At 44.1% G+C, this 22,061-nt stretch overlaps 1 protein-coding gene across 1 annotated transcript in view; it reads right to left on the bottom strand.

The window, feature by feature from the left end:
• The window catches only part of LOC149843559 (phosphoglucan phosphatase LSF1, chloroplastic-like), a 115,789-nt gene that overhangs the window by 63,736 nt on the left and 29,992 nt on the right, over positions 1 to 22,061 (bottom strand). Inside the window, exon 3 of the mRNA XM_089999899.1 lies at positions 5,806 to 6,021. Coding sequence (XP_089856025.1) covers positions 5,806 to 6,021 — 216 coding nt within the window. The remainder of the gene's footprint in view (positions 1 to 5,805; positions 6,022 to 22,061) is intronic.

The raw sequence follows: 22,061 nt of genomic DNA, 5'->3' as shown, positions 1-22,061 counted from the left end.
TATCCAACGCCATGTTCTCGGTGAGGTTCAAAGCATTCATATCCTTTCCTATCATCTCCATCCAAGTCTTCCTAGGCCTACCCCTACCTCTTTTAACTAATATATTTTCCCATTTCTCCAACCTTCTAACTGGAGCATCATTAGGCCTTCGCCGAATATGTCCAAACCACCGTAAACGATTCTCTCGCATCTTATTCTCAATGGGTGCAACACCTACCTTCTTACGTATCTCTTCGTTCCGAATCTTATCTTTTATTGTATTTCCACACATCCATCTAAGCATCCGCATCTCAGCTACACTCACTTTTTGAATATGATGTCTCTTGGCAGCCCAACATTCCGTACCATATAGTAAAGCGGGTCTAATAGTCGTCCTATAAAACTTTCCCTTCAACCGCAATGGCATTCTACGATCGCACAGCACTCCAGTAGCACTTTTCCATTTCATCCACCCAACCTTTATCCTATGATTTACATCTCCATCAATTTCTCCATACTTTTGAATGATGGATCCTAAATATTTGAAATAATCATTCACCGGTATATCTTGCTCACCAAGCTTCACTACACTCCCATCACTACTTCGTTGCTTACTAAACCGACATTCCATATATTCAGTCTTACTCTTACTCAACTTAAAACCTCAGCTTCCAATGTCTGTCTCCATAATTCTAACTTAGCATTAACCCCAGCTCTAGACTCATCAATCAAAACAATATCATCAGCAAACAATTTAAATATAATTTAAATCTGATCACACAATTTGTTGAGTTATGCATGTATGAAGGTTATAGCATGCAACTGGTTTCAATACTTATGGAATTGTGAGTGTGGTTGATATAGCATGGTATTTTGCTAGTTAAATTGCTTATGCAGTTCTTCGTTTGTAATAGTTAGCCTACTTGTGCCAGTGAAATGCTTGTAATAATTTTAGCATTGTGCTTATGATAGTTTGCTCCATGACTTTGTTGAAATTAAAGTGTTGTTTAATTGCCTGTCTACTGGACATATTAAATTATTCTGCTTAATTATGTTCTATATCGTCCTGTATGTGCACCTACCAGTTTTTCGTGAAACTGACCCATTTTATGGGCAGGTGATGTATAGGTGATACAACTTGCGATGGCACGATGGCGTGATGAGATCAAGATGAAGCTTTTTCCTTAACGTTTCGCTCTTGAGGACATGTTGGTAAATTTGGTATAAAGTGTATTTCAAAAATTCTTTTTTAATTAAACCTTGAGTTACTAAAACTGTTTTAGTAAACTTCTTTTTGGTTTCAACAAACATACTGAGTTGTAAAAATCTCATGAATAAATTCTCAATCATTGAAATTGCATTTTAAGACCATTTGATTTCAATAGTTGTGCGGAATTCGACAAAGAAAAGTTTACGTTGTAATGCGCTCAAGGTCCATTGACTTGTTGTTTTAAAAATATCATTTTCTGCTGAAGTACTATTTAAACTCTGATAATCGTATGATTTCAAAGCTTTCTAAACTATTCTAAAAGTTAAGTCCTGGATTTTTGGGGCGTTACAAATGTTTTTGCACTATATTGCACTGTTCTATGCTTTTCCGCGAGTGGTGGTCCTGCGATGGTTCTCATAGGGGAATATGCGAGCTTGTGCCTTTGCTTTTGCACGCTGAATTGCAAACTAAATAATTGGCCTTTAATAACAAGATAAAGAAAAAAACAATGTAATACACGTTTTGAGATCGCCCGTCGTTAGAATGAGAATCTTAGAGTTTCAGTTTTGGGAGACCACTAGGATACAAAAACTCTGTGTGCATTATTTGATTACACCGGAACCCGATATTGAGGTTCTTTCTCCTGACCACGATTTTAGAGAGAGTCTGTCACTTTACCTGGGGGTGGTGTGTAGACACAACTGTTGTTTTTGTATACCAAGAAAGTGACACTATTGGATGTGGAGGTCCTTAGTGTCCCGATATTAGATGTGGAGGTCTAATATTCCGAAGATGATTTGGTCGAGGGCTAAGTTTGGAACTCAATAATAAGATACAACTTATGTGCTAAGTTACCCTGGGAATCCTACTTGACCTCGAGAATTTTTACCCGTTTGGTGTATCCGCGGGCAACGGTAATTAAAAAGAGGAACTTAAATTGTGTGCATTTAATAGGGACATGCATATGAAAAAAAAAATCTAATAAAAGATAATAATTTATTCATGCATTGCACTAAAGTCATGTATATTCCTGCTATGCATTAGATCATGTATATTTAATTGTTCCCTTAATTGTGATATATTGGTGAATGCATGATGTTGTTCTCTAATGCATGTTAAATGGTTGTATTGCTTAATTTGTGATCCATGTTATTTATTAAATGTTCTCTCATGCTTAATAATTGTTTCCTATTACATGAATAGTTAATTGAGTTATGAATTTGTCATAATCGCATCCCTCTAAAATATTGCATGAATCTTATTTATGCTCTTTTTACTTGTTTGTTTCATTAGAGGGATTCGTACGCAGGATTCTTTGGATTCTGACACCCTACTTTTGTGTTTTTCGCAACCTCAGATGCCTAGTGGGGTAACTTGCTTCTGAGAGGAGCTACGAGGGGATTACACGACTGCCTGGCAGATTCTTTTGGACAGCGTGACTCTTCTTTTGGCTTTATTTACAGTTTATTTACTTATATTTCAAACTATATTATTTGAATAAATAAAGTTTGGTTTGGTTTGGTTTGGTACGAAAGATAAGTATAAGATCCCTCGTGGTGGTGGTGGTGTTTGATTGTAAAGGCCCCGGGTCTCTGGGAATGTTTTTGCACTTGTTTCAAAAAAAAAATTTACCACTTTTTCACGAGTATGAGTTGGGGTCGTTACATTCCATGAGCGCACCAAGCACATTGAGATGGACTGTCATTATGTTCGTGATGAATTCTTGAGAGGAACTATTGAGTTTCCGTTTATTACTTCCGAATTTCAGCTTGCGGACTTCTTTACTAAAGCACTTTCTGCTCCACGTTTTTTTTTCCTTCTTGACAAACTTTCAGTTTTTACACTGTAAGTTTGAGGGGGGAAATGTTAAAATAGTATATACATATATAGTATAATGTGTCTGTAATTTACTTTTTGAGTTAGGGATATTTTGGTCATTTTTCCTTGTAATAAAATATCCACTAGGGACTACGTGTAGCCTTTTTTATTTTTTTATTCACTTTTTTGTCCTTGACCAAATGACCAAATGACCAAGGGCTCTTTGGTCATTGGCCAAAGAGCTGTTGAGAGGCAGCCCAACGGTCAGATTTTTTACTGTTGGGAGCTCCCAATGACCTCCCCTCTTTAAACACGGCTGTGTATAAATAGGGGTAAACCCCTCTTGAATACTTGTGTTAAATTGAAAGAATGGTTCGTTGTTTATTTGCTTCTTTCTAAGTTGAGCATCTTTGGGAGTTCCCCAAATAGGCTATAACTTAGCCATTAGATCCCACAACTTCTTTAAAGCACCAAAGTATTCTCTAACACTCTTGTCACCTTGTTAACAATTGTTTATCTTGTCTTGAAGCTCCCATCTAAATGGGATATTGCATTGAGTATATGTTTGTTTAATAAAGACCCATGCTTCATTGTCTCTCTCAAACTCTAAAATAGTCACATGTATTTTCGTTGCTCACATGAAAAGAGAAAGTACCTTGGCATGGGCAATTTCTCATTCTCTCAAGGCTTTCTTATAACTCGTAAGAGCCTTTTCCTTTCCTTCTCCTTTGAGAACTTCCTCCTTAATGGTTTCATCTTTTTCTTTAATGGATTTAGTGAGAGTGAGTTGTAGTTCGATTGTGGAACCATCAACATACTCCCACAATTCTTTACCAATAAGGATTTCATAAATTATAGTTCTTTTCATCAAATTTGATTAGGACCACCCTCACCACTTATTTGTCGGCCATAGAATCAAAGAATATAAAGCAAGAGAGAAGAGAAAAGAAGAAAAATAAATACTTGAAACAACTTTCAACTCCTTTTGAATCACCAATGTCTCTATGTATTCATGAAATGACCAATCTTCAAGAAGGTTGGTGGACACGCTTCCCGAGGCAAGGCCCAATCTCCTCACTACTTCAAATATCTTTGAAAAATAGTTTAATATTACCAAGAAGTCGACATGGTTCTGATACCATATCACAAACTGAGGTATAAGCTTAGATGTGCCACTTATGGGCACAAGAATGCTTGAGAATATGACCTCTTATGGATCAACACATGAAAACACAAGAGGAAGCCGCTTATGGGCTGAGAACACATATAAAGAATATTGAATATATTGGGAAACAATCCCTTAGAGAACTCTTACAAAATGAGAGGGGGTAGACCCCATTATATATAAGAGGTGGCTCATAGAGAGCCATTGAGTAGGGTCCAACGACTCTTTGGTAATTTCCCAAAAAGCCCATGAAGGCTGAGAATTATTACAATAAAAAGAATATAATAAAAATAAAAATAAAAAACACTTATTTCTGTTGTACATGCAAAAAGACCAAAATACCCCTAAACTACAAATATACAGAAATGTACAGAAGTGCATATGTAAACATATATATACATATATGTTTACATTTAACACGACTTCCATCAGCAATATGTCAATCCTCATTCAATTAACACAAAAGTTCAGGCTCATGATGTAGAATGATCAGAGGTCAGATATATAATACTTAATTTACAAAATACAATACAACAACAACAACAACTACGCCTTCATCCCAAAACAATTGGGGTCAGCTAATTTACAAAATACAATAAAATGGTTAAATTACCCATCACAACTAGTTGATCATTACTGCATCTCAAAATGTATATTTTAAGTTTTTAAAAAACCTGTCTCATTTGCCTGGAAAGAAGTGAAATCAATCACTGGCAAGACCACTATGAAAGTATCAGCAGCCTTTCCATGCGAAAAAACTCCACATGAATTTCTTTTGATTCAATTATAATGAACAAAAGATAAAATGGACTCTATTCATGGAAATGACCAAAGAACCTTTACTATAAGAATCAAAAGGGATTAAATGTTTACTAGATGACTGGGCCCTAGGCACAAGCAACAGGCTAAGTGTAGGTGATGACCCCAAGAACATGCCTTTTCCAAGTACTAAGGACAGAAATTCTGAGTGATAACATGTAATTAGTTAGGCATAATGACATAATGGAAGTAACAAATAAATAATATCATCCTAACTATGCATCTAATAGCAAGAAATGATTGAGGTTCCAGAATATATACATCAAAGACATGATTAAGGCTAATAACTCTGTTGCAGAATATGCAAGAACTAACAAGAGTAAAATGCACAAGGTAAGAGGGATAAAGTTGTGCACTAGAAAAGGAATTGTTCCATGCCACAGGCACATGCTTCATAGGGTCCCATGCATAGGCCACAGATGACATGAGGACACACACCACATGATACACTAAGACACCTCTAACATTATTTCTGTAATTTTTTAAGAGTTGAAATAATATCTTAACAAATGCAATTATATAAATAAAATATAAATTAACTTTCATCAATTAAATAATAAAGAACATGTGTCCCAGTGTATTAGTTTTCAAAAAATTTGTATCAAGTCCACATATGTGTTGAAGCCCATGTGACCGTAGTTATTGCTTGCTTCTCTTTAAAATGGACAGCAGCAATGAAGCATTGCTGAACAATTATATATTTCATATTCTTACTTGGGTCAATCAACATCTAAATTGGGATCCAAATGTCCAAAACAGGGTTTTATATTAACATGAAAAATCAAGAGACAAACAGCATGAAGCTTGAACAGACCTGTCAGGATGAGAAACATGCAATTTTGTGACAAATTTGTAAGCCTCATTTAAGGGAGTATCCTGGATCCAGTGCAAGTATGAAATCACACAAGCCGGTGATCTATCAAAACCAGTTGTACACGTAACATAAACTCGATGGCCCTGTCTTATTAGTCGATAAAGGACTCCCACACAAAATGGCAGCATCTTCCTCAAGTCAATGGAGTCTCCTTCTCTGCAGAAAATGTTATGAAAAAGAAAAGGTCATCACCATTTAAGACATATTAAGATCAAAGAAGATACTGTAATAAGAATTTCCGAGAGGTCCTCAAGATGTTAGAAGCCAAAACCCGTACAATCTGTTAGGTATGTATCATATTATATTGAGTACACTGGCTAATTCAAGTAATATACTAAGTAGTTACATGACCTTTCATAACTTGCAGAATGATAAACGCATAAAAACACAATTAAGTGAACAGTTAAATAGCATAGACAAATCATTATATATGGGTTAAAAGTTGCTACAATCCTTTGTATGTACACACAACTTACCAACTTCCATTTTTTCTAATTTTGTTTTTTGTTTTTTGGTCCAATCGACCCCATGAAGTGATTTACATGGTGTTTTTACTGGGAACCTGCTTTTGAATAGCTGGAATCTGACCTGTGTACAGGTTCCGTCAATGCAAAAATCGAATGTTGTAAATGCACCTATTTTTTTTTACTAAAACAAACATGTTTATTCATCGAAAAAACATGATCCAAGGGTTGTTTCCCACTAAATCCAGCATGCTGAACACATATACGAGGTTAGACTGAGTCAACAACTTGCATTATGAGATTCCAACTAGATTGTACCTACAATCGACTGTATTAAACATATATCCTATATATATTTATTTATCTCATAAGGGAAGCAAAGGAACCAGCGATCCAAGCAAGGATGCAGCAGGTATATACAGCCAGTAGATTCTTGTTAACATATATACATGCATACTTTCTTCCTTTATAAACAAAAATTAAAAATTACATATGTAAGTTACATGTTATATACAAAAAGAAATAAGGAAAGTATAACAAATGCGGACCCACAATTGTAATAAACTCAAGGGATACGACCGAGGACAGGCAGACAGATTTTGGCATGTACCGTGTAATTTTGTACTGTGTTAGACTTAGAAATTTAAGAAAAGTTGGCTGAGTGTTGCATAAATATAGGTAGAACCCTCGATGTTAGGGTGTGATAATTGAGTATGGGCTTGGCCCAGGTCTCATTGACAAGACCTAAACGAGCCAACTGAAATGTGATAAAAAGTTTTATTTTCAACCTTTAAAATCAAGCGAAATTCAAGCAAAATTTGGGTTAAAAATTCAGGTGAATTTTGAAGGCGAACTTTGAGTTATATATCGTTAGATGCACCTCAAAAATCTGAGTTCAACGGTATTTTACTTTTCTAAATTCAGACTACGGTTGACCCAAAAATCGCATTTTTTCAAAAATGGCTCGTCTCGATCGGATTGATCCATACGATCCAAATTAATATGGATCTGGACTCAGTCCAAGACACATATTAATTAGGATCCAAATGGATTTTGGATATGGATTTGGATCTTAGATCAAGATCCATATCCAAAAATCCATATCTAATGAAAATAAAGCTTTAAATTTAAAATACAGGTTTAAATTAAAGAAATGTAAGGTTTAAAAGACTCTCAGAGGGATAAGGTACCCTCTGAAATTTTTTGAAAATTTATTAAATAATAAATAATTATTATTTAATTATTTTAATATAAAAATTAATAAATTCTGAAATTTGTAGATAAGATGCAGCTAGGGTTTCTATGTAATAGCATGTATTTTCATGCTTAGTCAAATTAGAGATCTTCGAAAATTTGGCTAAGTATAGAAGAAAAATCGGTAACTGCTCAATACTAGGCATATGTTAGTTGACTCTGGGCTTGGCCCAGGTCTAATCGACAAGGCCTAAATGAGTCAATCAAAAGGTGATAAAAAGTTTACTTTCAATCTTTAAATTCGAGCGAATTTCGAAGGCGAAATTCGAAGTAGATATCATTGGATGCGTCTTGAAATTTTGAGTTCAACGGTATTTTACTTTTTCGAATTCAGACTATGATTGACCCGAAAATCGCAATTTCCAAAAAAGGACCGCCTCGATGGGTCGGGTCCGGATTTGGATCAGATTGGATCCAATACATATGATCCGAATTAATATGGATCTGGACTCAGTCCAAGACCCATATTAATAAGGAATTGATCCAACTTATGATCCAAATGAATTTTGGATATGGATTTGGATCCAGATCCTAAATCTAGATCCAATTAAAAAATAGCTTTAAATTCAATAAATAGGTTTGAATTGAAGATATTTAAAGTTAAAAAGACTCCCAGAGGGATAAGGTACCCTCCGAAAGTTTTTGGATATTTAATTAATGATAAATAATTAATAATTAATTAATTATTAAAATATAATTAATTCTGAATTTCATAATTTGCTAGCTAATTAAGACTCCTTAGAAGTCCTTACTAGTTTGAAAAAGGTAGAGAAATCTAGAAAAAAAATATTACATGAATTAGGAAAGAGAGTGGAAAAGTCAACAAATATAGAATTAAAAAAAATGGAAAGAGGGTGGAGAAGGACTCCCAAATGAGAAGTCCACTCTCCATGTAACGACCTCAACTCATACCCCTTGAAAATACGGAAATTCTTTTTTTTTAAACAAGTGCGGAAACATTCCCAGAGACCCGAGGCCTTACAGTTGCACTCACCATTGGATAATCAAACACACCACAAGGGATCTTACATTTATCACCTCAAACCATAGCAACTCATTTTTTATTAATTATGAAAGAAGTAGTATTTAACAATAATTGCAAGAGACATATTAGAGTTATTTAAATGACATAAAAGTAAATAAAGAAAAACTGAGTCACGTTGTCCCTCTGTGAACTGTCAAGCAAAATTGTGACACTCGTAGCTCTCCTAGAAGCGAGTTGCTTCACTGATCCCCTGTGTCTGCGAAAAAACACAGAAGTAGGGTATCAGAAATTTGAGGAATACTGCGTACGAATCCCCCTAATGAAATAAATGAGCATAAGAAACACATATAAGAATTCATGCAATATTTTAGAGTTATGCAATTATGACAAATTCGTAATTCGATTGAGCATTCATGCATTAGAGATAATTATTAAGCATGAGAAAATATTTAATAAGTAACAGGGATCACAATTTAAGCAATACAATCATTTAACATACATTAGGGAACAACATTAAGCATTCACCAACATTTAACAGTTAAGAGAACAGGTAAACATGCATGATCTAATGTGTAAAACCCACGTTTTAAACAAAAACAAAATTTAAAATTGTATCGCACTCGGGCGGGGTCGGGTCCGGACCCGACCCGGGCCCATTCTCGATAGGGTTTTTAAAAAAAAAACGACTCGAGAAGAGGATTTTAAGAAAATCCTCTTCCCGAGCACCGCACCCCGCCTGCGATATCAGGTGGATTAGAGAAACCCACCGGGGTTTCCCCATTCATCGCCCCCCCTGAGCCCTTCAAGAGCAGCGTAGGAGGGCGAGGGGAGGCACGCCTCCCTCTCGAAGCTCTTCGCTCCCCTCGCGCCGACCCCCTCCTCCTTCCCTGCGCACGCCGCCAGCACCGATCGCCGCCGCCGCTGCAACCCACGCCGACGCCGATCGACGACGACGGCCACTGTCGTCGGTCTCCTCGCAGGTACGTACCTTCCCTCACTCCCTCTTCTCCCCCCTCTCTGTCACCTCGACGGGAGCCCGGCAGGCGGCGCACGGCCCCTGCTGCGCCCTCCCACCTGCCTTGTGCACATCGAAGGCCCGACAGGTGGCCTACGGGGCCCCTGTCGTCTCCTTCTCTCTCTGGGGGTTCGCCGGAGAGACGGCAGGGGGCCAATGGCCCCTGTGGCACCCCCTCTCCCCTGTGGGTGATCGGGCGACCGACGGGAGGTCGGTTGCCCCCTGTCACCCCGTCTCTCTCTCTCTCTCTCTCTCTCTCTCTCTCTCTCTCTCTCTCTCTCTCTCTCTCTCTCTCTCTCTCTCTCTCTCGGCAAGGGTTGGCCCCCTGCCGCCTCTCGGTTGTCGGCAGGGGCTGGCCCCTGCCACCTTGTTGCTGTCGGCAGGGGGGCTGGCCCCCTGCCGTCTCGTGGCTGTCAGCAGGGGCTCAGCCCCTGCCGCTTCGCTGCTGTCAGCAGGGGCCGATCCCCTGTCGCCTCGTTGTTGTCGGCAGGGGCTCAGCCCCTGCCGCCTCGCTGCTGTCGGCAGGGGCTGGCCCCCTTGCCGTCTCGTGGTTGTCGGCAAGGGCTCGACCCCTGCCGCTTCGCTGTTGTTGGTAGGGGCTGGCCCCTGCCGCCTCGTTGCTGTCGGCAGGGGCTCGACCCCTGCCGCTTCGCTGCTGTCGGCAGGGGATGGCCCCCTGCCGCCTCGCTATTTTCGACAGGGGCTCATCCCCTGTCGCCCCGCTGTCATCGGCAGTCAGGGGCTCACTCCCTGTCGCCTAATCCTACCCATGCCCCCGTCGCACCATTAAATTATATTAGCATACTTGAATTATTCACACTTGCAGATTTATGCAACGGGTCCAGTTCGCGCTCCACGGCCCGATCCTCATATCATCTACACCCGTAGACGCACGCAGTTGCACGACATCCCGAGGTAGAGAAAAGTCGCACGAAGGGTTTGTATGAATGAAATAAATTATAAGGATTCTGTGATAGAATAGTTTATTTGGCATACATGCTTACCTGTAGAATTACTTAACTTGTGATTGTCTGTTTTGCGTTCCTCATCCGTATTCTTTTGAAATTGCATGCTTAATGTAAAACTCTATGGGTAGAATCATTTCTAGAAAGAAACCCACGACAATTGCTACTGTAACCAGACCTTAAGACAGGTACGATATAAGTTTTACGAGAGGTAATGAAGTATCCTGAAGTGGACAATCAACCCCTTATAGATATCAATGAGATAATGTCGGCCTCCACAGGCCAATTGCTCAAAGAGCAATACATCTCATGTATGAACCAAAAGAATCATAAGACATTAATTGTTGCCCTCTCATCGTAATCGTACCTCTAGAAAGGTACGACCGTACTTTTGAACAAGTACGTCCCATGTGTGTTACGATGTTTGGATGATGAGGTTGTAGCAACCTCGAAGCGTGCATTTAGCACAATGCTGAGATCACATAAATGGTGACAACTCGCCTTCACATGCAAGATGATCGAGTGGGTTTAACAGACCAGAGCATGTAGAATGGGGCGGCGGTTAAGAAACCTCCGTCGTACCCATTCAACCTTTACGGTTCATCAAGAGAGAGGATGGATGGTACAAAAATTCCGATTGACAGGTTGTTAACAACCACCCCACGGGCAAAAGACTCGGCTTCCCCAGTCATCGGAGTTAGGGGAATTGGGATTACCATAAATTATCCTAGGTGGTAACTCCCAGGTACTTCTGCAGAAGTTGGATGCATCCATGGGCCACGAATGCCTTTGAGAATTTACTCTCTTGGTCACTGACCGTCCCCTTTGGAACGGACTCAGTCAGCCATCCGGGTTAATGAAAATACCTAACATAATAAACCCCCAGATCGGTCTCGGTTGTTTCTACATTTCGCATCTGTGCATACCCACAGACCAGTTAATATCAGAACTTAAAGAATATCTTTTTAAATAGTTGTAGATGATTGAGTCTTACACTGCTTGAAATGCTTCAAACAATAGCTCTCTGCTTACGTTACACTTATTAGAATAGCTTTCAATTGTATTTGTTGCCTTAATATAATAAACTGCTTATCTCATGAATGTCCTGCTTTATTTTATTTTACTTATATATTTGTGCACCTACTGGTTTGTTGTGAAACTGACCCATTTCATGGGCAGGTGATGAGTAAGACTTCACAAGCGGCCGATGGCGTGGTGCAACATGGTTCAAGATTCCTCTTCTTTCTGTTGGCGGCTTGGCTCTGAGAGTTTTTTAGTTTTTCTTTAGATCATTGAACTTTGGGAGAATGCTCATTTTATAATAAACTGCTGATTTTTAATCTATTGTCTTATTTCCTCAATTCTTTTAAGTTGTTGTTCATGTAAATGATGGTTTTTCAGCTAACGTACCAAGGATTGTTGACTTGTGCTCTTTTCTAAATGTCTTCCGTTGTCGCTTTTAAAAATGAAAACTTTAAATCTTTGAAAGGTTTTTTTTCGATAATGTTTTCGAAATCACAAGTTGAAATTTTGGGGCGTTACAACTTGGTATAAGAGCCAGGTTAGAAAGAGGTGAATCTTGACTATTGAGCATCCCATCGCGCTGTAAGTAAGTCTTTGATATCTTATAGCATATTTAGACTAAATTGTATTCTTGTTTCTATTTTTAGTACAATCCAAAAGATGGATTTGTTTGTTGGTTCTAGTGGTAGTCACGGTACGGGTGCGCGTAGACTGCTCTGTAAGGGGGAGGGGCAGTCAGGGGATGTTCGGGGCCGGTTACTGGGTTAACCGCCCTCCTCTACCCACCTTTACGGATGAGCAAGGCCTCCCACTACCGATCGCCTACCAAATACCCTTGGCAACAACATGGGCTGAGGTGTATGCTCGAGAAGGTGGTTTTGCGCCTTCGCACGTTCTGGTGCACCAGCAGGCACCACATGAGTCATCAGGAGATTATGTTCCCCCTGAGTTAGCGGAGGAGTGCGTATTCTGTAGAGAATCAGGGCACACCATGGATGCTTGCCTCCGCAAGGCCGAGCACGATGGCAAGATCGCAATTTCGATTGCAGACCAGCAACCACCACCTTCAGCAGACCCAGTGGGCTGTATCACCCACATACACGCCTGCGACTGATTCTTCAAGTTATAGTCTTGGCTCACCGGAATATACTCCGGCGACGCCCCTCTACGGACAAGAGACCTCCTATGGGGAGCCACCTCCCTTCACCCCTAAGCGCAGATTCAAGCGCACAGGCAATAGAAGGGAATATTTTAGAAAGTACTCTAGTCGTCCCTAAGGGGAGGTAGCACCTACCAAGTTTTGTCAGAGTCTGTGAGCCTTTTTATCATTACGGAATAGAACCTTTTGCTTGTGTACCAGCACGACTGGATTCAAAATAAATGACTTTCATAATAAAGACCTATATTTTTGCCTTTGCTCCTATACTTATGTCTTCTCGTGCTTCTTCAGTAATTTTTTACTCTTAACCTTGGTTGCTTTTTAAGGATAACAAGGAACTCAAGCAACATGGCTGATGAGTTACGTGAGGAGAGGGGATTCATGATGGATACCCTCAACTCCTTGGCAGAGGCGATTCGTAGCCAGGGTCGCCAACAGCAGGATCAGGGTTCCCTTGTTGGGAATACGTCAACCGCCACATATGAAAAATTTCTGAAGCTTGACCCTCCTACCTTTTCTGGGAAGGTTGACCCTGACTTGGCAGAGAGTTGGGTCAAAGAGGTGAAACGGGTGTTCCAAGTGTTGTCTGTTCCTAACGATAAGAAGACGATGTTCGGGTCCTTTCGATTGAAGGACGACGCTCGCGAGTGGTGGGACACTACTCGAGAAGTGCAGTTGTAACAACCCGTTAAAAAAAAAAAATGGTTAGGATTCGGGTCGGATCCGGACCCGGACCCGACCCGGACCCAATGGAGGCACCGCCTCCCTCGTGCCTTTAAAAAGATAAGGCAGGGGGGGTTTCAAATACGAAACCCTCCCCCTCGCTGTCTCTTCTCCCTCACCGCCTCCCGACTCTCCCTCGCTCGTCTGCTGCCGCCATTTGCGACCTCTCTCCGCCGCCGCCGCCGACCACCAGGTACGTTCTCCCTCCTCTTCTTCTCCCTTTTTTTTTCCGTCTCTCTCTCTCTCTCTCTCTCCCATTCCTCCCCCCCCTCGGTTCTTCGTTGCACAGGGAGGGGAGGGCTGAGCCTCCTCCCTGCTTTCGTACGGCAGGCGAGGGGCGGAGCCCCCTCCCTACTTCCGTACGGCAGGGGAGGGGCTGGGCCCCTCTTCCCTGCTCTCTGCTACGGCAGGGGAGGGGTCGAGCCCTTCCTCCCTGCCCCTTTTTGTTGCGCCAGCAGGGGCCATCGGCCCCTGCCTTTCATTTGCCAGCAGGGGCCCATGGCCCCTGCCTTTCTTTTGCACCAGCAGGGGGCCATCGGCCCCTGCCTTTCATTTGCCAGCAGGGGCCTATGGCCCCTGCCTTTCTTTCGTCAGCAGGGGCATAGGCCCCTGCCTTTTGTTTGCCAGCAGGGGCCTATGGCCCCTGCCTTTCTTTGGTCAGCAGGGGCATAGGCCCCTGCCTTTCATTTGCCAGCAGGGGCCATAGGCCCCTGCCTTTCTTTCGTCAGCAGGGGCATAGGCCCCTGCCTTTTGTTTGCCAGCAGGGGCCTATGGCCCCTGCCTTTCTTTGGTCAGCAGGGGCATAGGCCCCTGCCTTTTGTTTGCCAGCAGGGGCCTATGGCCCCTGCCTTTCTTTGGTCAGCAGGGGCATAGGCCCCTGCCTTTCGTTTGCCAGCAGGGGCCATCGGCCTTTGCCTTTCTGTGTGCCAGCAGGGGCCATTGGCCCCTGCCTTTCTGTTTGCTAACAGGGGCCATCGGCCCCTGCCTTTTTGTTTGCCAGTAGGGGCCGATCCCCTGCCCCTTTTGTGCGCAAGCCTATACCCTTGGTCGACAGACCCGGGGAATCTTTGGAAGCTACATCGTAATGGGGACAGATTATTACAATTGTTGATCTCCAGCGAGGAATTCCTAGTGAACGTGAGTCATCTGCTCACATTGACTACATCCCTCTTTGGGCGGCAAGGCTCATTTGGCCCTGCCCCATCCTTTTTGGTTTTGAGTCATTTGGGACCGTTGGCCCCAACTCTATGTATTGGAGAAGTTGAGTCTTTGCCTTGCTTTTGCTTTGTCTGGGCTTGCATGTTAATATCGCATATTCGCAGCTACGACGGATCTCATTCGCGCTCCGCGACCCGAGCCGTCAATTGTGTACGTCCGCAGACGTCGGCAAGCTCGTAACCCTCCAAGGTAGGGGAAGATTGTACGAAAGACTTGGATAATTGAATTAAGTTCAATTAAACTAAAAACGATCAATAAAATGAATATATATATATATATATAAATATATATATATATATATTTATACGAGTATGCACTTAACTCAAGGACGCGGTTTCACGATCCTTGCCCTTTACCTTATGTCAGTCTATACTTGCCATCGTGTATCACGTCGAGATCTCGTGTTGCATTCTTGCTTATGGTTTGTATGTGCCGTCACGCATCGTGGCGAGGTTCAGTGTCGCACTTCTGCTTACCGCCTTTACCTTGTCGCCGCGCTTTGCGCCTAGGCTCTTGTTTTTGTATGTATTATTACTGCTTTGCTATTGCAGATGCCGCACAGGTTTTTGCTCTTTGCATATGCCTTAAAGGCATCCTCAGGCATTCACCTCTCTCTCTTGCGACGAGAGTTGAGATGGGAGCTAGCGTTACATCCTCGTCTAAGGAGGGGGATACCTTGCAAGGATCCTGACTCCTTAAGTATGCAGTCCTGCAGACGAGTTGGAGGTTCTGTTGAGAAACATGTATCCCGTCTATCGAGGCCGGTGTCGAGTCATGCGAGGCATGTAGATACCCCGATAGCGGATGAGGTTCTAGAAAATCGCAGGCATAATGTTGGCACAAGGTACTGCTGTTTCAAAGGATATAGTAAAGTTGATAAACTTTACATCCTTGTGAAACACTCCTGTTGAGGCTTCTTTTGAGGAGCTATACCCCCTTCATCCTAGAGTACTTGTAGTCGTGCACGACACGTCTAGTACTGCGATGATCGGATGAGACGGTCGTGCGACCACGAACAGTGCGAAATGCACAATGCTGAAATCACATAAATGGCCTCACATTCGCCTTCACAGGCAAGATGCTTGAGTGGTTTAAAGACTACAGCATAGAGTGGGTCGTTAGTTAAGCAACCCCTAACGTACCTGTTCGTTTCAAGTGGTCTGTCAAGAGAGAGGACAGGACGGTACAAACTCCAATGGACAGGTTGTTAACAACCACCCTACGGGCAATGATCCGGCCTCCCCAGTCATTGGAGTTAGGGGAAAGGGGCTACAATAGTTAGCTCAAAACTTCTGCAGAAGTTGGATGCATCCGTGGCACTGCCTCATTCGGGGAATCCTCTCTCGGCTAAAGCCGTCCCTCTGGAGCGGACTCAACTAGCTTTTCGGGTTATTCAAATACATAGAATAACAGATGCCCGAACTAGTCTCAGTTGTTTCTACGTTTTGCCTGCGCGTACCCGCGGGCCAGTAATATCGAAACATAAAGTCTGTTCACACTGGTTGTTGAGTAGTGAGACTCACTTGCACTCGCTTGCACTACTGACTCACTTGGACTCACTTGCACTCGCTTGCACTACTGACTCACTTGGACTCACTTGCACTATTGACTCGCTTGCACTACTGATTCGCTTGCACTACATACGCGTTTGCACTATTTATCTGCTTGCATTGCTTACCTGTTTAACTGCTTATCTACTTTAAACTGCGTAACCTACTGAATGAAATGTACATAATTCAGTTTCCTTGTAGTCTATCTTGTGCACCTACTAGTTTCTTTAGCGAAACTAACCCAGTCTATGGGTACAGGTGATGAATAGGCACTTCACGGGCGATGGCGCGATGGCAAGATGGTTTCAAGACTCTCTTCTTCCTGCTCTTAGCTCGCGTCCTGATGTTTTTGGGTCTTGTAATGGATTTTCCTTGGGACATCCGAATTTTGTACTTTTGGAACCTTCTTTTAATGAAAGTGCCTTTTTCAAGTAGCATGGGTTGTATGTTTTGGTTCTTCAGCTAACGTGCCCAAAGTGGTCAACTTGCCTTTCTAAAATTAACAAAAGGATGGGCTTCCGCTTATTTCTTAAACCAACTCTGAAATAAAGAGATTCTTTTAGTCTCTTGCCTGTTTTATAAAAGGTTTGAAAGTTGAAATTTTGGGGCGTTACATCTTGGTATCAGAGCTAAGGGAAGTAAGGATTCTTGACCATTGAGCATCCGCATCGCGCTGTGAGTATACCTTTCTTTTTGCTTAGTAGGTGTTTTTTTTGCATTGTTAAGCTAAGAGGCTTGACGCGTTCTGCTTATGTACCAGCATTGCTGGGTTTTCCTAAACTACTCATGTTAAACATGAATAGTACTTATGTTTCTGGCTTATTTCGAGCCTCCTGAAAATTCTAATTATTGGTATTCCTTGTTTACTCCAAGGATGGCAAGAAACTCGAATGAAGGGTCTGCTGACGATTGGTCAGATCAGCGGGGATTCGTGTTGGATTCCATAAGTTCCCTAGCAGCGGCTATGCGAGACCAGATTCGTTCTCAAAGGGAACCAGCGCCCGTTTCTGAGCCGAAGCCGCATACCGCAGTGACGTATGAGAAATTCCTGAAGCTTGACCCCCCGACCTTCGATGGCAAGCCCGACCCAGACATGGCCGATCACTGGGTGAAGGAGGTGGAACGAGTGTTCGAGGTCTTGTCAGTGCCCGATGACAAGAAGACGTTATTCGGGACCTTTAGGCTGAAGGAGAATGCCCGCAGTTGGTGGGACATGGCCCGGAGTATGCAGTTTTCGAGAATTTCGCCCATTCCTTGGGAAGCTTTTAGAAAGGCTTTCTTGGGGAACTACTTCCCGCCTCATGCGAGGGAGAAGAAGAAGGTGGAGTTCTTGGAGCTCAGCCAAGGCAATTCGAGTTTGACGGATTATATCGCCAAATTCCAGCGCTTAGAACCCTATTGTCCCAACCTGTTCGCGGATGATCGCGAGCGAGCAGGAAAGTTTGTTCGGGGGCTAAAGGAGGGGCTCATGCATCGGGTCCTAACCAGCATGCCCTCGACCTTCTCTGCGGCAGTTGCTGCTGCCACCCTCCTGAGTGAGGCCTGGGAGCGCACTAAGAGTACACAGGGCAGGAGGCCACCCGCTACGGGTGGTGAGCCGAAGACACCTTCCGGTGACCCAGGCAAACGATCGTTCCTTCCTGTGAAGAGCGAAGGAGGAAGGAGACGATATCCTCCTTCGAAGCGTCAGCGGCCTCAGGGCAACCCTCCAGGCAGGCAGCAGGCGAGCAATGTGTGCCCCAGGTGCGGTCGATCCCACATCGGGCAGGCGTGCCCGCTCGACACAGGCGGATGCCTGTATTGTGGCAAGATGGGCCACTACGCCCGCGACTGTCGCAAAAAGGCGGCTGACGACGCCAGGCAGACCAGCAGAGCACCTCTGCTCCCTCGGCCACCACAGTCCCAACAGCAGTATCAGACGCCGCAACCGCAGGCGAGCGGTCAAAGGAGGGCACCGGGACGCGTCTACTCAGCCAAGGCCGAGCAGCTGACCAAGGGCGACCTAGTGCAAGGTACCCTTTTTGTCGCTAACCAAGCGGCTTTTGTGCTTTTTGATTGTGGTGCCACACACTCTTTTATTTCGGTAAATTTTGCCGAGTTTTTGCGCGTACCTGTAAAACCCTTACATAATACCCTTGAAGTGTATAACCCGATTGGAAAAAATACTGTTTGTGCGACCTACGTACCAGAGTTGGACGTAGTCTTGGCAGATTGGCATTTACCGGTTTGTGCTATCCTGCTAGTGATGACGGAATTTGACGTCATCCTAGGCATGGATTGGCTGCACAAGTATCATGCCAAGATTTTTTGCAGAGATAGCAAGATTGTTTTGTCTCCCCCGGGAATGCCCAAGGTGGAATTCAAGATCGTGAAACCTGTTCGGGCAAGCAAGTTGATTTCGTCGCTGAAGGCGCAAAGCTACCTCAGGAAGGGATGCACTGCCTTTCTGGTTAGTGTCGTCCAGTCCGAGCCGACGCGAGTCTCGATGGGAGACTTGGAGGTTGTGCGAGATTTTCCAGACGTCTTCCCGGAGGAACTGCCAGGCCTTCCTCCACCTCGTGAGGTGCAGTTCAACATCGAGTTGCTGCCGGGTACTGCGCCAATTTCTAAGGCTCCATATCGGATGGCACCAGCCGAGCTCGAAGAGCTCAAGAAGCAGTTGCAGGAGTTGATGGATCAGGGATTCATCCGCCCCAGCGTCTCGCCTTGGGGAGCTCCTGTCTTGTTTGTGAAGAAGAAAGACGGATCTTTGCGATTGTGCATCGACTATCGGATGCTCAACCAGGCGACAATAAAGAATAAGTACCCGTTGCCACGCATCGAGGATCTGTTCGATCAGTTGCAGAGGGCCAAGATCTTCTCAAAGATCGACCTTAGATCTGGGTATCATCAACTCAGAATTAAGGGAGATGATATCTCCAAGACGGCCTTCCGGACCAGGTATGGGCATTACGAATTTACGGTCATGCCCTTCGGACTCACTAACGCTCCTGCAGCGTTCATGGATCTCATGAATAGGGTGTTCAAACCCTTCTTGAACACCTTCGTGATCGTGTTCATTGACGACATCTTGGTGTATTCCGATAGCTGGGAGCAACATCGTGAGCACTTGAGGGTTATTCTCGAAACTTTGCGAAAGGAGCGTTTGTACGCTAAGTACTCTAAGTGCGAGTTTTGGCTCGAGGAGATCATGTTTTTGGGACATGTCATCTCCAAGGAAGGTGTGTCCGTGGATCCAGCGAAAGTCGAGGCTGTACTCAGTTGGCAGCAACCGAGGAATGTTCGTGACATTCGGAGTTTTCTTGGATTAGCTGGGTATTATCGAAGATTTATCCAGGACTTTTCTAAGATCTCTCTACCCTTGACGCAACTCCTGAAGAAAGAAGCTAGGTTCGTGTGGGACGACATGTGCGAGAACAGTTTTCTGATGTTGAAGGAACGTCTTACGACTGCTCCTATTTTGGCCTTACCTTCGGGTCAAGGCGGCTTCGTGATTTACACCGACGCTTCCGGGACAGGCTTGGGTTGCGTCTTAATGCAGAACGATAGAGTGATCGCCTATGCATCGCGCCAACTTAAAATACATGAGAAGAATTATCCGACTCATGATTTGGAGTTAGCAGCGGTGGTCTTCGCATTGAAGATATGGCGGCACTATTTGTATGGGGAGCGGTTCGAGGCTTTTACAGATCATAAGAGCCTAAAATATTTGTTCTCACAGAAGGAGCTGAATATGAGGCAGCGGCGTTGGCTGGAATTCCTCAAGGATTACGACTTTACCTTGTCCTACCACCCGGGAAAAGCGAACGTTGTGGCCGACGCTCTGAGCCGCAAGTCTCCCAGCGTTTCCGTTAATTTGTTATTTGCGGGGTGGAAGCTGATCGAGGATTTGATATCGTGGGAACCGTTTGCAGTCACTCCAGTTTCGATCAGTCTTTCCAGCATGGTAGCTCAACCTGAGCTATTATCTAGGATCTTTGTTAGTCAAAAGAGCGATGAGCAGTACGAAAAGCTGAAGGCTCTAGCGCAGCGGGCCGATACCCCCTTTCGTCTGAGTGAGGAAGGAGGTGTATGGCGTAAGGATCGTCTCTGGGTGCCAAAAGACCCTATTTTGAGAGATGAGATTCTCGCTGAAGCCCACAAGTCCAGGTACACGATTCACCCGGGCGGCACAAAGATGTTCAAAGATTTGCAGCGCAGATATTGGTGGAGTGGAATGAAGCGGGACGTAGCCGAATACGTTTCGAAGTGTTTGACTTGCCAACAGGTTAAGATCGAGCACCAGCGACCAGGCGGAGTGATGCAGCAGATGGAGATTCCACAATGGAAGTGGGAGGACATCACGATGGACTTCATCGTCGGTTTGCCAAGGACGCGGAGGAAACACGATGCGATTTGGGTGATCGTGGATCGACTCACTAAATCGGCGCATTTCCTCCCTATTCGGCTCAGTCAGTCCCTGGACAGCTTGGCAGATCTCTATGTCAGGGAGATTGTGAGATTGCACGGTGTTCCTGTGTCAATCATCTCCGATCGTGACCCGAGGTTCACCTCCAGGTTTTGGGGACAACTGCAGTTGGCCTTGGGCACGAAACTGAAATTCAGCACCGCTTTCCACCCTCAGACCGACGGACAATCTGAACGCACGATTCAGACTTTGGAGGACATGCTGCGAGCGTGCATGTTAGACTGGAAGGGAGAATGGGACTCTCATACCGGGTTGGCAGAATTCGCGTACAATAATAGTTATCATGCGAGTATCGGTATGGCCCCGTACGAAGCTTTGTACGGGAAGCCTTGTCGATCACCTGTTTACTGGGATGAGGTTGGTGAGCGGATGTTAGATTCACCTATAGTGCTACAGCACTATACTCAGCAAGTGCAGATGATCAGGGAACGTTTGCGTACCGCGCAGAGTGGGCAGAAGTGTTACGTTGATCGTCGACGTAGAGAGCTGGAGTTCTCAACAGGAGATATGGTTTTTGTTAAGGTATCTCCTACAAAGAGCGTTTTCCGTTTTGGGAAGAAAGGAAAGCTGAGTCCCCGGTTCGTCGGACCTTTTGAGATCCTGGATCGGATCGGTGAGGCGGCTTATCGTGTTGCGCTGCCTCCTCAGTACGCTAAGATCCACGACGTCTTCCACGTATCTATGCTGAGAAGATACGTTCACGACCCATCACACATCATTCATTATGATGATGTGGATATCCAAAAGGACTTGACGTTCGAGGAAAGACCAGTGGCAATCGTTGACCGTCGAGACCAAGTGCTCAGATCGAAGACGATTTCTCTTGTAAAAGTACGTTGGCAACACCATGGAATAAATGAATGTATATGGGAGCCCGAGTCGGATATCAGGGAAAAATACCCTGACTTGTATTTTGACCAGTGTAAGGAATAAAAATTTCGCGGACGAAATTATTTTTAAGGAGGGTAGGATGTAACAACCCGTTAAAAAAAAAAAAAAAAAAAATGGTTAGGATTCGGGTCGGATCCGGACCCGACCCGGACCCAATGGAGGCACCGCCTCCCTCGTGCCTTTAAAAAGATAAGGCAGGGGGGGTTTCAAATACGAAACCCTCCCCCTCGCTGTCTCTTCTCCCTCACCGCCTCCCGACTCTCCCTCGCTCGTCTGCTGCCGCCATTTGCGACCTCTCTCCGCCGCCGCCGCCGACCACCAGGTACGTTCTCCCTCCTCTTCTTCTCCCTTTTTTTTTCCGTCTCTCTCTCTCTCTCTCTCTCCCATTCCTCCCCCCCCTCGGTTCTTCGTTGCACAGGGAGGGGAGGGCTGAGCCTCCTCCCTGCTTTCGTACGGCAGGCGAGGGGCGGAGCCCCCTCCC

Source organism: Nuphar pumila, chromosome 3, assembly GCF_984573655.1.
Source record: "Nuphar pumila chromosome 3, dmNupPumi1.hap1.1, whole genome shotgun sequence".
NCBI classification, from domain to species: domain Eukaryota; kingdom Viridiplantae; phylum Streptophyta; class Magnoliopsida; order Nymphaeales; family Nymphaeaceae; genus Nuphar; species Nuphar pumila.
The sequence above is the reverse complement of the archived record's forward strand: the minus strand, read 5'-3'. Positions and strand labels throughout refer to the sequence as shown.